The sequence below is a fragment of the Scophthalmus maximus genome, chromosome 20 (assembly GCF_022379125.1).
Source record: "Scophthalmus maximus strain ysfricsl-2021 chromosome 20, ASM2237912v1, whole genome shotgun sequence".
Classification (NCBI taxonomy): domain Eukaryota; kingdom Metazoa; phylum Chordata; class Actinopteri; order Pleuronectiformes; family Scophthalmidae; genus Scophthalmus; species Scophthalmus maximus.
Genome location: NC_061534.1, coordinates 8,707,869 through 8,722,886, shown reverse-complemented (window position 1 = coordinate 8,722,886; position 15,018 = coordinate 8,707,869). Strand labels below are relative to the sequence as shown.

General features: G+C 41.8%; 2 protein-coding genes and 1 long non-coding RNA gene across 4 annotated transcripts; 1 reads left to right on the top strand and 2 right to left on the bottom strand.

The window, feature by feature from the left end:
- Positions 1-4,763: 4,763 nt before the first annotated feature.
- Positions 4,764-6,806, bottom strand: LOC118285384. Its single transcript, XR_004785091.2, has 2 exons — positions 6,677-6,806; positions 4,764-6,051 (listed from the first exon to the last, which is right to left on the bottom strand). It is a non-coding gene; the product is annotated as an uncharacterized LOC118285384 (long non-coding RNA).
- On the top strand, positions 6,641-10,063 carry tescb (tescalcin b). Its single transcript, XM_035609007.2, has 8 exons — positions 6,641-6,868; positions 7,495-7,564; positions 7,824-7,904; positions 8,063-8,202; positions 8,303-8,364; positions 9,064-9,171; positions 9,276-9,323; positions 9,454-10,063. The coding sequence occupies exons 1-8, from the start codon at positions 6,805-6,807 to the stop codon at positions 9,529-9,531; spliced, it is 651 nt and encodes a 216-aa protein (XP_035464900.1). The 5' UTR covers positions 6,641-6,804; the 3' UTR covers positions 9,532-10,063.
- Positions 10,064-12,126: 2,063 nt separating this feature from the next.
- Positions 12,127-14,692, bottom strand: m17 (IL-6 subfamily cytokine M17). 2 transcript variants are annotated; one of them, XM_035608469.1, is made up of 3 exons: positions 14,502-14,692; positions 13,093-13,241; positions 12,127-12,914 (listed from the first exon to the last, which is right to left on the bottom strand). In XM_035608469.1, the coding sequence occupies exons 2-3, from the start codon at positions 13,216-13,218 to the stop codon at positions 12,447-12,449; spliced, it is 594 nt and encodes a 197-aa protein (XP_035464362.1). In that variant the 5' UTR covers positions 13,219-13,241; positions 14,502-14,692; the 3' UTR covers positions 12,127-12,446. The 2 variants fall into 2 exon arrangements, with proteins under 2 accessions (XP_035464362.1, XP_035464361.1); XM_035608468.2 differs by lacking the exon at positions 14,502-14,692 and adding an exon at positions 13,746-14,431.
- Positions 14,693-15,018: the final 326 nt, after the last annotated feature.

Genomic DNA, 15,018 nt, shown 5'->3' with positions numbered 1-15,018 from the left:
GTGTTGACATTCAGAGCCTAGAGGTCGTAAATACTTCTGTTATAGACTTTGATTAAGTGTAAGGTCAGAGCAATGGGCTGGAATCCTTGAGATCTGCAACTGCATTGTTCTTAATGAAACAACAAGGCTATCACTTTCACCACGTGACCTTTCTGCATCAACACTATTCCCTCACTTTGTAATCTCTGGAAACTTTCCATTATGGGCCACTTAGGCAACATCACAGGGCATTAAAAACATTTATTTTCTGCATTTGGTATTTTGGATAAATAAGACTTCACTAAAGAGCCCTGAGTGTCTTTCAGACACTGGTTGTAAGATGCCTTCTTAACAACAAGGCCTTAATGCCCTTCAACGATTAACATTCTAGGTGACATAGCAACCCCAATCTTAAGGGTATGCTGGATGCACACCAGCTCACTTATTATATCTCACAGGGTTACCCGGGACAAGCAGGCAAACTGACTTTTATTCAGTTAGTGTCAAATTAAACCACTCTCAGTTTCCACTCTGGCTTGTAACTTCAGGGGAAGGAGACGGTCATAACTTCACTAGGTACGGCATTTGTCCACGTGCAAGGCGTTGTGCATGAGGCTGTGGTGAGAGTGATACTCTTTATAATAATTTGGAGGGCATGGCCTGCTCAAGGAATCAACCGATTTGAACCTATTCAGTAGTAGCTTGGCGTAGCCAGACTAATACTCAAATGCCAGTCGGGCAGAGCAAGTGAAATGAGCTCCCAGACTTCGACTGGGTCCCAGGCTTATTCAGGAGCCTCATAACTTAAATTGGGAGAAGGAATGTATCAGCGTGTTTTTCTCAACATTAGCAGCTAACTACGAGGCAGCGTTGAAAATACAAAGAAATAAGATTTGAGCAACTCATACTATAATAAAATGACTAACTAGTTTGACACTGCAATACAAGACAGTGTGGTTTTTTTTAACATCTGGCAAACTGACATGCAGCTTTATGCTCAGTCTTTGAGCATGGCATGTTGGCATCTAGTGCATATTTAACACCCCTTTAAAATCATTCTTATTCTGAAATGAGACTGCTTGAAACAAGACAGTTCAGCCAGGGTGGGGCAGAGTGAACAGTCCGTTCAACTCCTATCAGTTGTCTATATTTAATGTGTCCTCCTGAGCTGCTTAATCTAATCTTAATGGAGTGTCAAATCCTCACCTGTTGTCATGATCTTTGAATAGCGACAGAAAAATATGAGTTTATTGTGGTTTATCTGCCTGTTGAAAAGAGCTGGTTCTGAAAAACCTCGGCATTGAATCGCTGCTCCTTCCCAGTTTGAGGAGCGAGCTGACTTGGACATTGCATGAAAATGCCACGCTCTTTTTTGGAAGTGTCCTGAGGCACGACCAACTGGTACGACACTCCAGAAACGACCGCAGACACATAATAGGTCTTCCTGATTGAAATTCAATGACTCTGATGTTTCTAAACGTCACCAACAAACTTTCAAACCTTTCTACCCTCACATTGTCTGATACTGTAACCTAGCTTCGTCTTTGTCAGTGTCTGAACTGCTTGTACTCTGAAATTGATTTTTTTTTCTTTCTGTCTGGATATCAGAGCATGTCCCTAATGCCTCTGCAATCCCTTTTCTGAATTGATAAACAAGGGCAAAAAGCAAACAAGGATAAAAAAAAATTTGGTCTATTTATATGCTATCGATACAAAAGCAATCTGAAAATAGTTGTGAAATTTACTTTCCTTATTTATTGCACTTGAATGAGTCATGAGATTAAGTCAACATACAGGACTGACATTCTTACTCATGGTTCATTCTTCAATCTTTGCTTGTGAACACTAAGATTGATACAGTATATGATATTTTATTCTTTCCCACCACATAGACAGAAGGTATTTCCGGCTAGTGTCCCTCATGAGATGCGGTGATTATTTCTCACTCCCCGACCGGATGTTTTAATTTGAAACTTCACCTCTAAAGTGTTGAAAGTAATTAAAAAGTAAAAACAAAACCCTGTCTTCTCACTCTCATTTCGGCTCCATTTATATGAACATAAAGCAGGTTTTATAGATGTGGGGGTTGACCATTTATTAATTAACCATGCACTCATTTGGATTAGTTAACTGGTGTTAATTTGAAATTAAATATTCCCTTAATTTTTCATGTCACACCAAGAACTTCTGAGGAAACGCAGATTGATAAAATGGAGCAACGGATGGAGTGGAACCTCAAACATCTTTGAGAGGTTTTGTCTACAATGCTTTACAATATATTATTGATATATTATATTATTTTTTGAGTCTCATAGAAGTTGTGGTGAATATGGTTCTCTTGTTGTGAATTAAAATACTCCAATACTTTATGTTCTTTGGAGGCGGAAATAGATCAAAAGCTCATAACACACAAAAGCCTTGATTAACCAAATTACTCATTACAATCAATTCAAATTTATATATATATATGTTTTTGATGTTTTTACAGAAAAGTTTGTCTGGTCATATTTATTTCATCAGCAGCATATTTCAATTAAATTGCTGATAATTACTCTTCTTTCTTAGCAAGCAGAGCAAACAAGTGATTGCATCAAAAATCATTTTAGTTTCAGTGTTTTGTTTGAGCACAGGCAGCCTGCCAATCTCTTATGAATCTCACAACCTACGCGTGCGTGCGTGCGTGCGTGCGTGTGTGCGTGCGTGTGTGTGTGTGTGTGTGTCATTGAGAAGGAGACTGTCTAGCGTCTGTCTGTTTGGTGAAAGGAAGAGGCAGACAGGTGAAAAGAGGGATGGAGAAAGAGCGAGACATGTCGCAGCACCCTCAGGACATCTCCTCTTTCTGAGCAGCTGTTGTCTGAGAGCTGGAGGCAGCACTGCGGCGCCCTGTCAACTCCCTCTCCCACACAAGCGCCCGTGCATGCAAAGCAGGCTGCCCTCTCTCCTTGGCCACGCTTTTTTCCGCCCCCTTTTCGTCTCCGCATATAACAGGCACCTCCTTATTTACTCTGCCCCTCTCTCTCTGAAGCGGAGCCTTTATTCAAATCAATCCCCAGCCATCTAACGGTGTGCGCTCAGTAATAGTTACCACACACACAAACACAACACGCGGCGAATGAGACAATCTTGGGACGAATGAACATCTCAAGGGCAGAGACTGATGATGAAAAGAAAATGTATTGTTGTTTTTCCAGACCAGATTGGTTCTGTACTACTATCAATCCCCTTGCACAGAGAAAATAAATGAACATGGTCTGATTCATCCGAGCTTTTTCAACTACTGACATCCTTTTTTCATGCCGAGCTGTCAAGAGGCCAGTGGCTTTGTGGTATCCAAGCAATTAAAACATGTAAACTCTCCAGGAATCTTTACCTGCTGTTTTGTAAGTATCTTAATGATGCTTGACTGTTGAGAGGAATACAACATTTGCTTGCCTTGTTGGGTAGAACACTGGTGTTTGTCACCAATTAACCAGGGGGCAGCGTGTGGTGTGGTGGTTAGCACTGTCGCCTCACTACAAGAAGGTTCTTGGTTTGAATCCAGGTTCAGACCATCCAGAGTTTGCATGTTCCCCCCTTGTCTGCGTGGGTTTTCTCCCGGTACTCTGTATAGACATGCTGTTTGGGGTAAAGTGGATTGGAAGTTCTAAATTGACTGTAGGTGTGAACGTGAGAGTGAATCGTTTTTTTTGCCTCTGTGTGTTTGCCCTGTGATGTGCTGGCGATCTGTCCAGGGTGTACCCCGCCTGTCGCCCAGTGTCCGCCGGGATTGGCATTATCAGACAATGGAGTCTGTTTCACAAGTGCCAAATTCAATCTGTTCATGAAGCAGAATGGCTTCTGTAATGAGGTCAGCACCAATCCACCCGTCCTTGAATGGACTGACAGAGATGGTGGCCCAAACCTTCAATGAGGGAATGAAAAGGGTGACGCAGTGCAAACCAGGTTGTCAAGATCCCCGTTCAGTTATCACATCACACCCCGTGTGACGAGCATCTTGTCGCCTGCAGAGTTGAGGATGTCACAGGGGCTCCATTCCGCTCTTGACGTGAAGCGGTGGCAACAGAAACAGAAAAACACCCATGGCACCAATAGAAAACTGCCTATTGCCTAACCCTAACCCTAACTGTCCACAAATTATTCCCCTCAGGCCCCCTAACCAGTTAGTCTGGTCATGGTTCAGGGACTAACGCTTTGACACGGGTTTCATTTCATCAGAGTGAAACAATCTTGCACTGAGGCCAGAAAAAACTCTCAAGTAGATGATTGTAGCTTGAGGGTTGGGGTCTGTAATTAGCCAAATTATATTGAAACACGTCGAAAGGGTCCAAAGAAACTTCCCAATGCTCATGATATTCTGTGACTGCACCTAAATTTACTCCATTATTGACTACAGTGTTGTAATGGGGCCTAGATTTACTGATAGTCTGCGTACAAGTAGAAAGGAGGACGAAACCTGTTGAGTGCTTAAACTTAAAAACTTGCAATTTCCATTAAAGGACACTTAAAGGACACATTTTATCTTGTTTAATTTTTGGGGGTTGAATTCTAAGATCAACCTGGATAATGGTATATGTAGAAGAAGGAAAACCAAACATTTCATGTTTTTTCCTAGCAGTTCAGTGGTGTTGTGCTTAATGTGCCTGTTTATTCACCATACCATTAGCGATCACAGCTATTCCTCATGACTGGACTGAAGGAAAATTGGACGGGATGGGATGAGCTTACTGTAATTTGATAAGAACCCACACAATGTCTGGCAAATGAGGAAAGAAAGAGAGACGACAGCATATTATTTATTTATTATAATACTGAAAATGAGTTCCCCTGTGATTTACAATGCGTTCAATGAAGTTAACATTGAATATGAAAACAAATTAATCTGACGTTGAGAATAACTGATGTTTCTTTACAGTCAGGAGCTAATGTTCATCCAGTTGTTGATAAAATGCTGCCACTGTGTGGTGTACATGAGCGCTACATAGTTTTAATCAATAATAAATCTTTTTGATAGTTTAATTCCTCTCATTTTTTCTTAATCCAAGGATTGCACATGCAGTCGTGTTGTGTTCATGAGCATATACAGCCATCAAGAAGAGATCATTGATGAAAACCTTTCCATCACCAGGTACTGTGTTTTGAATACATCTTGCATTTGTATTGTCACGTTCACATTGCAGGTCTGTGTAAAAACAGAAAAAGCTTTGGTAACAATCTCAGGCTGGACAGTTCCCTACAAAACCTGACTGAGCAATTTGAGATCACACGGATGGCGGGGGAAAAAAAGAGCTTAATGCTTTCTTTTTGTTTTTTCCAAAAAAAACCAGCTTGTTTACTCCCCATATGTCGTGTCTGAATACGTCTTGGGAGATCTGGCTCTTAACAGTGACTCACACAGGGCAGAGACATACTGTTGACTGATCTGTGGTTTGAAACGTCTGACTCCAGGCCACGCCCCCAGAAGAGATAACACAATATGGTCTTTTCCTGAAAACACTAGCTTGAATGGCAGCGTGCATGAGAGTCTGAACTACTGCCTCAAGCTTTCAATTTAAATAATCGCCCTTTATTGATCCTCGGGAGGGGGGGGGACTGTAGAATTAAAGTCGAATCTAAACCAGTCTAAGCTGGATGGGGTCATTTGGGGTCACTCTTGTGTATTGTCTAGTTTGGCTCTGGTAGTTGAGAAGTCTGCACTCATGGAGTCAGAAGCAGAGGTCAGAAGTTTAAAACTTCCAACTCCTGATAACTACCACAAATATTTCAACTTCTTGCAAAGTTACATGAAGTCACGCTCTGTCAGTTGACCAACTTCTCTCAGTGAGGTTCAAAGTTCAGTCTCGACACTGGAAAAAGCAGCTGCTTCATGGGATTGTTTTCGTATTCTAATATCCAATGACCTTATATCTGGCACATGAGAACATGTCTTGTGGGCCGACACTATTCTCAAAGGATTCCGCAGTAGTTCGGCTGGACATGTTTTGTAATTTTGGAAGCCTTGTCCCAAAATTCAAACTGAGGTTTTTCGCCGGTGTACAGTCGCTGCAGGAGATGAGGATGCACAGGTGGTTCCACCTGTCATGTCAAGATTAAATTGGTCAAAGCAGTGAACTAGGATTTTCATAAATCATGGTGAGAAAAAAAAAAAGCCTAATGTTGTAAATAATTACATACATTATAATTACATATTCAGGTGTACTATGAAACAATATATGTCTGTGTGATATTTGAGAACCACCTCTCCTCTCAAGTATCTCTCTCCGTCTTCCCTGCAGCCAATAAGCAGGTTGCACTCAATGGCCATTCAGCCTCTGAATAAATAATGTATATATATATATATATATATATATATATATATATATATATATATATATATATTCTTTTTTTTTAAAGAGTCTAAATCAATAATTCAAATTGCAGCCTGCTGTTCCCTAAAGCGTGTCGTCATCAGGCCGGTCGTTGCGGAAGTGGCCGTTGGTGTTTGCGGAGGATGAGACTGAGCTGCCTGGCGACCGCGCGAGGAGGAGGAGGAGGAGGAGAGGGACGAAGAGGAGGAGGAGGAGGAGGAGGAAGAGGAGGAGGAGGAGGAGGAGAGGGAGGGGGAGGAAGAGGAGGAGGAGGAGAGGGAGGAAGAGGAGGAAGAGGGCGAGGAGGGAGGAAGAGGAGGAGGGAGGGGGAGGGGGCAGGCGCGAGAGCTCACTCAGACACGCCGTGGTGCGGAGAGATGCGTGGTCGCCGAAGCACAATCCTGTGAGATCCGACTCGACGCCGGCGGTTCTCGGTTCACCTCGGGCCCTCGCAGCGGCCCGGCGGGAGCCTCCCGGAGGAATGGGCGCGCTGCAGTCTCTCCACGGTCGACCGGAGTACCTCGACCTGGCGGAGAAGACGGGATGTGAGTGAGCTCACTGTTGTTATTTTGCAAAAAAAAAAAAAAAAAATCAAACTTCCTTTTACGGTGACGTATCTGACGTATCGCCTACACGTGACGACGCGTGGAGGAGACGTGTGACGAGCTCGCCCTGTTGGAGTTATCATTCCAACTCAGTCTAATTTCAATCCAGCCTCATTGTAAAGGGGAAGTCCATCGCAATATCTATCTGCAATTATTGTGTTGAGCAAAAGAGATGATGATTGTTGATTATTATACATGTCCAACGTCTCTGGGTGTAAGTGGAGGCAGCCTGTGTGGCGCAGCACCAATGAATAATTCACGTTCCCCAGAGTGTAATAGTTGCATGGGGCAACAGCCCAGAGGGTTTTTACATAGAATATGAATATTCAAATCTACTGCCCTGAAGGCTTACCAGCACTTGTGAAAGGGCTGCTGCTTGTTCACTGGAAACAAACGCATTGCATATTTAAAATGTCAAATTGATTTCATGCTTGATTGGATTGAAAGTTTCTTTCCTGGCCTACAGTATGTCAGTTTCTTTGCACGTATAGGCCTATATCCAAATGAACCTGTCAGTTAATCTTGCTCTGCAAACAGGCCATTAGTCCTAAAGTCGCCTCCTTCAGTCTCATTCGAACAGATCCGAGTGCTCCATGAAAGATTCAAACAGCTGAGCCACAATGAGGAAACTCTGCGGTAAGTTGAGCTCGAGGTGTAATTTGATTTGTGTCAGTGTCATTTACATGTTCCTGTTTTCACGTCATTCATTTCAGATCCCTTTCCCCAATGAATTGGCTTGGTGCATTCTCCTGCCTACTTTCTTTGGGACTGGAAAAGTCACCTAACAGGCTTCATGATGGAACAAAGACTCACTTAACAACACCTAGAGACAACACCTATTTCTTCTGTGACAACACGTGCCACTCCCTCAAAAGCCTTTTATTTTCTCCCTCAGGAGGAGTCACTTCAACGAAATCCCAGATCTTGCGTGCAATCCCATCCGAGCACAGATCATAGAGGCTTTCTTTGACAGAAGGTACAGTACAGTGACCGTGAGTTTGAAAAGTTACCTGAACTTGTTTACTTTTGCTTTCACAAACAGTTATCTCACGATTTCACGCGCTGCTGAATTAAAAAGGAACACTCCACTGTAGACTTGGGCAGTTTCAATTTGGTCATTGTGTATCTCTGTAGAAACTATCATCAGAACGGCGAGGGGACGGTGGAGGAGATCGGCTTTGAGGAGTTCCTGGTGGTCATGTCCCATTTCAGGCCCCCGTCTCTGCACATGACGGAGGAGCAGCGTGAGAACGTCAGGAGGGAGAAACTGAGATGTGTGTCTTGAAACCAGTGGCGTGATTGCTCGCATGTGCTCGTGATTATGTGCGACTGTCACACGGCTGTTGAACTGATGCTTGTGTTTTGTCCCTGCAGTTGTATTCAACATGCATGACACAGACAACGATGGGACAATAACCCTTGAGGAATACAGACATGTAAGCCTGACAAAACTAAAAACCCGCTCTGCACGTGTAGTTTCGAACCTTTTTAATGAACTTACGTCCACGTATAACCAGTGCATGTCTGATTTTACTGCCGTCTGTGTCTGATTCATCAGCATCATCATCGTTTTCATCTGAATTTTGAAAGTGATTGGAAGAGGATCCAGGTGGTAGTATTGTTTGGTCACTGTCGTGGCAAGACGCCGGAAAGGACTCTGGTACTTTTCCTCAGAGCTCCCGAGGAAGTTGTCAGCACCACTGTGAAGATAACTGAGGGGAAGAGAGACGTTTGTACACTGAAGCTCCCACATCACTTCCTGGCTTCTGGCATTAATTCAAGCGATTGACAGGGTGAAAGCAAGGCCTTTCGGGGACCAATAAAAGAGCGAATGGTGTCAGTTTTAACATCATAATGACAAGTTTAAGCCATAAAAATCTCTATTTACACTTTGAAATGCAGATTTGGCTGAGCAAAGTTATCTCTGTGTTTTGAACTCTACTTTTGGTTATCAGACATCTCCCCTCCGCCGCTCGAGAGTCAGCCGCATTCCTGCAACACACTTGATTGGCAGATGATAGGGGAAGGGAAGGGGGCATGCCTCTTCCTCTGAGACTCGAGACAAACCCGGGATACGAGTCTTGTAGTTGCTGTAGAAAAACTATTAAATATGACTGTTGTTCACATCTGTCCAGGTGGTGGAGGAGCTGTTATCGCGCAGCGGCGCTTTGGAGAAGGAAACGGCCAAAAGCATTGCTGATGCCGCCATGTTGGAGGTGGCCAGTATCTCGATGGGTCACATGGTATGTAAGATGAAGAATCTCAAGTTTTACTGTAATCACTCTCTTTGTCTGGACAGTGTCAATAAACTCTTGTTTGTTTGTTTGTTTGTTCATTCTTTACACAGGAACCTGATGAATTCTATGAGGGAATTACATTTGAGCATTTCCTCAAGGTTGGTCACCTGAACATGCAATATAATATACCATATATTTTATGTTTCTAATATTCAAGTGTAGTTGAAATGGTCATATTGAATGAAGTGGTAGGACTCAACTTTAATCAAAGTAAAACTATTTTCGCAGTTGCTGGATGGCTTCGAAATTGAATCAAGAATGAACATTCGCTTTTTGAACATGGACACGTCGACCCTGTGTAAGTGAGGTTGGTACAGTATGCTAAACTAGTTAGTGACTTGGCGAAGACGAATATTATTGTTTTCACATCAACAGCAACTATTGCCTGTATCCTACACCAACTTGTGTCGCTTGCATTGACTATATGCCTTACTCAAGTTTGAACAACTATGCAGTTCCAAAGAAAATATGTACATTGTGAATGTATTAGGAGTATTTAATTTGACATGAAGCAATAATATGAGACAATAAGTGATATAATAACCAGCCTGTTAGTACTTGGACAAAGCAATAATCAAATATCCATGTCTGGAGTAACAGACAGTATGACTATGCATGCAAATATGGATGCTAGATGAACCTTTACAAATGTTATCGCCATAAGTCAATAACTGTCAATAATCAGGGATATAAGGGTTTGTCTTTAAATGTATCTATATATGTCTAAAAATGATAACATGACAATGTGAAATGCCTTCACTCTGACACTGCAGCATATTTAACACGGTGCATGCTGTGCACAAAACATTTGCACAAATAAAAGGACCCCATGAAACAGGTCAGACTCCGGTTGATGTCTGATAAAAAGGAAATGGGATTGTGGTCATGCAAGGTTAAATGTTTGAAGGCAGAATCTGATTAATTCTAATTTCAGAAAGAGGGATGTGATAAGTCATAATATAAAATTATTGTATTAAAATCTATTGAACACAGACACGTCGAAACAAACAGACTAATGCAGATCAGTGTAGATGAACCCTGGAAAACAAAACATTCAGCAGGTCACAGTTTACCTTCTCAGAAAAGTCTGTAACTACGATTTCAAACCACGGCGCTTTTTATTCCAGCATATAATACAAGTGTGAACAACGAATTTAAATTTTCATCAAATCAGACGTCTCAAGGGATTATCAGTCTTTTTAACCCCACTTGTCTGGTCCATCAAGCCCAGTCATCTCATGTAATCCTTTAAAAAGGCTCCAAATCCTTAATTGAAAAATGAAAAATATTAAGAGAAAAAAAACATGAAAGCAAAGTAAGAAGAAGTTATAAATGGTTAATCAGAAGCAGTTCCCCCCATCTTACAAATCTTTTTCACGTCATGAAATATGCTGGCCTGTATTGACTCCACTACCTATAGTTTTTTTTCTTTTTTCAAATTTAAGTCACCTGTCATCCTTTTTATTTAGTCCCCATTTTGGTGTTAATGTACAGACAGGTACTGAATCTGTGTTGCTTGTTGCTTTTATACTCACACTTAACATTAACATAAACTCTGTTTGTACATGTCAAGTGATGAATGTTGAGAATGTAAACATAGCCAGCAGCACTTTGACTTCATACTCCAGCCAATATCTTCAAACATGGGCGCACACTGCCCCCCACAGGTCAAAACATATACAGCCTGTTGAATGAGCATGAACTTGAGCCTGATTCATTACTTATTCAACCACAAATGGGGAAGTGACCTCAGAGTTTTGCTGTAATTTCCTAGAACAATACCATATTGCAAATATCTTTTTTCTAAAAACCTGACTAGCTTGAGGTCACTCTGATAGTGTGACTCTCTGATTTCAAAGTTGACTGCAAACAGCAAATTTTCTACATATTGATAGGGCAGTCTTGCATTTAAATTGATTTATGATGCAGACACTGTTTGCATCAAGCTCTGCCAAGCTGATTGTATTGTACAAATAATAAAAAAGAATTGCTGCATCCATCCCTCCTTCACTGTGCCCCTATAGAGAAAATTACACTAATGACATTGGAAACAGTAGTTAGACAAAATAAAAATAAAATGTTTAGCAGAAGTCAATGTATTTTATCAGTAATATGCTGTAGATTGATGACAGGTCAGTAATTGGTTACAGCAAATGCAAAGGGTTCAGTGTCCAGTGCAGTGCTGTTGGTGTAATAATGTCGAGTGAGGATTTGGTGTTGCCCTAATGTACCCTCAGCGTTAGTGCCTTAAATAAAGAGCTATAACCAGGAACTTGATTCATGACCTAGAGTGAATCCCCTATCCACTTCCAGTTTCCCGAGAGCTTGTGATTTCAGGAAAGTTGAGTTAGCATTGCTTCATTTAAAAAAAAAAAAAAACTTTTAGTGTCTGCGATGTACTGTCCCATATGTGTGTACATGTGGCACATTTGTACACAGCTATTTATCGGTTTAAAAAAAGGTTTGATTTCAACTCCTCACGAGTTTTCCCCGTCCCACCCTTCACACACTTGCATCTCCATCCATATGACGATGCAGGCATGCAAACTGGTGAACACATACAGTTGTCTGACCCACACCCATCCACACCTTGTGACCGGCCAGACGTCCCGCCAGTGTCATGAAATCTTTTCCTATCTGATGCAGCCTTGTGTTGAACACATGCGTCATTCTGAGCTGATATCAGCTCAGTCAGCGTCTCAGCAGCTTCCTGATTTTCTTTTAACTCCTTTTGATGGAAGTATTTTTTTCGAAACAAAGGAAACCTGATTCTAACTGTGCAGAAACATATGTCCAACAAATAAGAAGACACGTGTAAGGCCTAAAAAAATCTGCTTTCATTTTAGAGATTGTCTTCTTTTTTTCCCCAGAGACTTTGAAAATCAAAGATCACAAGGAAGGTCAGTTGTAAAGTTTCTTTTAATAATTCTGTATACATTAATACATTTACGTCAGCAAAATTAGATCTTTATATAACATAATAGATGTATTAAATACACATGTCCTGCATAGAGATAACTTTTACACTCCTAATCCTTGAACCCGGATTCCTTTTACCAGAAGCGCACAAGAAAATAAATATTAAATACCATAAATAGGCTCAATTACACTGATGTACCAGCCACCTTCAAACTCGCATCTCTTTTTAAGTCTTTATCAAATCCCAGTGAGTATTAGGCATTGTTGGAAACTGACGGTCTAAGGCCAGCCTTAGGTCATCCTCAGAAGATGGGTGTGTTAATTTGTATCCTCCTCCTGCATACTTTGCTCTTTAGCATTCTCAGTTCTCTGGAAGCATTTGACAGCAACTCTTTGTAGGTCTTCAGGACCACACAGCCGTAGACCTTCTGCTGGAACACGTTCTGAGGCGGAGGCAGCGCTGTCGCCCCCCCTGCTGGCTCCGGTAGAGGCAGGTTTGGGAAGAGGCGCTGATAAAAGCTGTTGACCAGAGCAGCCAGGCTCCTGCCGCGAGCTCTGGCAATGGTGAGCTCGGTCAGCAGCGGGCTCGTGGGCAACTGCAAGTCTGTCTGCTGCTCGTACACCCGTTTGAAATGTGCGAGGAAGGCCTGGAGGTGTGTGTAGATGCTCGCTATCCTCTCCGAGGGCTCCAGGCCGGAGATGTTGGGGTCAGGGACGTCGCTGACTGGCACCTTGCAGAAGCGCTCCGACATCTCTCCTTGATAGGCTTTCTGCAACAAGAAAAAGAAAAGAGAAAAATGGAATAAAAGAAAATGAGATTTTCTTAAAGAGGAACACACAGTCGACATATTATTTTGTGTCAACATATAGCATATAAAGTACTGAACAAGCATACAGGGGATTTGTCGAAGCAAAATAAAAATACAGCACTTTTGCGCCTGTACTCACATATGTTCTGATTAGGTCGACAGATTCTTTCAGCGCGAGTCTGGTGAGCTTCCAAGTCTGCTGCAGAGAATTCCCACACTGCTGGTTCCTGCTCGCTGCAGCAGTTCTTGTTGAATCAACAGCCATAACCAGCAGGAGAGAGAGTAATGCTGAGGAGAAAGGAACTGGTCAGTTATGGTTATCCTACATCCCATCAATGAGGGGAACTTTGTTTCCGCAGCCACAAGTGGCTAGAAGCGGAGGTAAAAATAGATTTTGAAAACACCCAGCAAGTCGAAGGAATAACACTGCCATATTATCGCTTCAGACATTTAATTCAACTTAATGGAGTTATATTTAAATGCTGAGATGTCATCACACTTTGTCAGTCTCTTTAAACACTGGCCAGATTCTCCAAACTTTATTGATTTGCTTCACAGATGCAGGAACAAATTTCAAATATGTAAGACATATATATATGATAGACTGTATCACATATACAACTCTTATATGTAAGACTGAGCAAATTAAAGTGAAACTTCAGCAAGTCTAACAGCAGCTTGAAACAAATATCCACAACAGCAACATAATGCTCAATGGCAAGAAAAGAAAAGATGCTATTATGTTCACTTGTCTGATATTTCAATAGAAAAAGTAGATGTAATCAAACTTACTTGTTGTCAGTTCCATAAACTGTTGAAAACGCATGCTCTTTACATGACCATTCATTCTCCTCTGAGTATTGCAGGCAAATTGCGCGGACTTGTCATAATCACACTGCTTTAAAACTTCTTTTTTTTTTTCAAAGACAGAAACCACACATTTGTCATAGGAGGAAATGACGTGCAGTTTGTGAGGCAACCAAATTCCCCAGAATTTCCTCCTTTTTTTCAGATGTGCATTTTTTGGCCCCTTCTTCTCTATGAAACAAGTGGTCAATGTCCCTACGTGCCTGTGCACAGAGCAGGCATGTAGGGACATTGTCTAATTATTATCACAGGTGTCCCCATAGCAAGAAATAATAAAATGATATAATAATAGCAGTTCCTTTTTATTTGAGCATGGAAAAACTCACATATGTGATATATTTAAATCGCCTGGGGAACATTAACCTGTTAAATTTAGAAAATCGTGTCAGACATGCATGGAAATAGTTCAAGCGCTGGGGTCAGTTAACCCTTGGACACAGTTCACCCACAACCCTTCTTACTAACCTGTAGAGAGAGTGGGTGAGAAGGTGACAACTCAGTTAAGTGTGAAAAAGTCTAAGTGAGCTCAACACAGTGCAAAAAGCTGCATAATGAGGATTTCTACATTATAAAACAGATCTTTAAAAAAAAACTGTTAAGTTCCATGACTAATATCAGTGAGGGACTTATGCAGATATTTCAGTGGCTCTTCTGGCTTAAACATGACAGCAACGTACTTACACACAGTTATTGGTGCTGAGATGCTACAATGGTTACCCGTGAAATTGACCCCGATTCAATCATCGTCAGATTCAAAGGTGACGCTTGAGAAAGTAAAAGTACCAGACCACGAATTGTATTATCAACCAAACTGTAATACGTGCTCTTCGGGGCCGCTCATGTCTTCTGGCAGCAATGTTTTCATCGGGGCAGTGTGCGGGAAGCTGACAGGAAATGCATTTCTCAATCCGAAACCTTAACAAGTGCGTAAAGGGGACGGGCCTGCGTAGCTGAAGTATGCAGTAAGTCAGTGTTACCACGTCACAAGTTTGAGCCTCTGGCTGACTGGGCTCACAATTTCAGGGGATGATTTCATCCTGACATGTATTGGTGTTGCGTCCTCCAGTCCAGTGATTGGTCAGATCGAGAAGAGGAACTGGAGAAATGTGTAAAATGTGAAAATATCGCAAACTGGGGTTTTCGTGTGTTTTCCAACAAACCATCACCAACCTCTAGGAATGGTGGTCACGTCTGCTCT

Excerpts from the sequence above, each read along its gene's own strand:
- tescb (XM_035609007.2), top strand. The coding sequence starts at position 6,805 with ATGGGCGCGCTGCAGTCTCTCCACGGTCGACCGGAGTACCTCGACCTG. Across the intron at positions 7,565-7,823 it reads CACAATGAGGAAACTCTGCG|GAGGAGTCACTTCAACGAAA; the intron begins GTAAGTTGAGCT and ends TTTCTCCCTCAG. Across the intron at positions 7,905-8,062 it reads GAGGCTTTCTTTGACAGAAG|AAACTATCATCAGAACGGCG; the intron begins GTACAGTACAGT and ends GTATCTCTGTAG.
- m17 (XM_035608468.2), bottom strand. The coding sequence starts at position 14,052 with ATGTCCCTACATGCCTGCTCTGTGCACAGGCACGTAGGGACATTGACC. Across the intron at positions 13,242-13,745 it reads GTTTATGGAACTGACAACAA|CATTACTCTCTCTCCTGCTG; the intron begins GTAAGTTTGATT and ends CTTTCTCCTCAG. Across the intron at positions 12,915-13,092 it reads TCGACCTAATCAGAACATAT|AAAGCCTATCAAGGAGAGAT; the intron begins GTGAGTACAGGC and ends TTCTTGTTGCAG.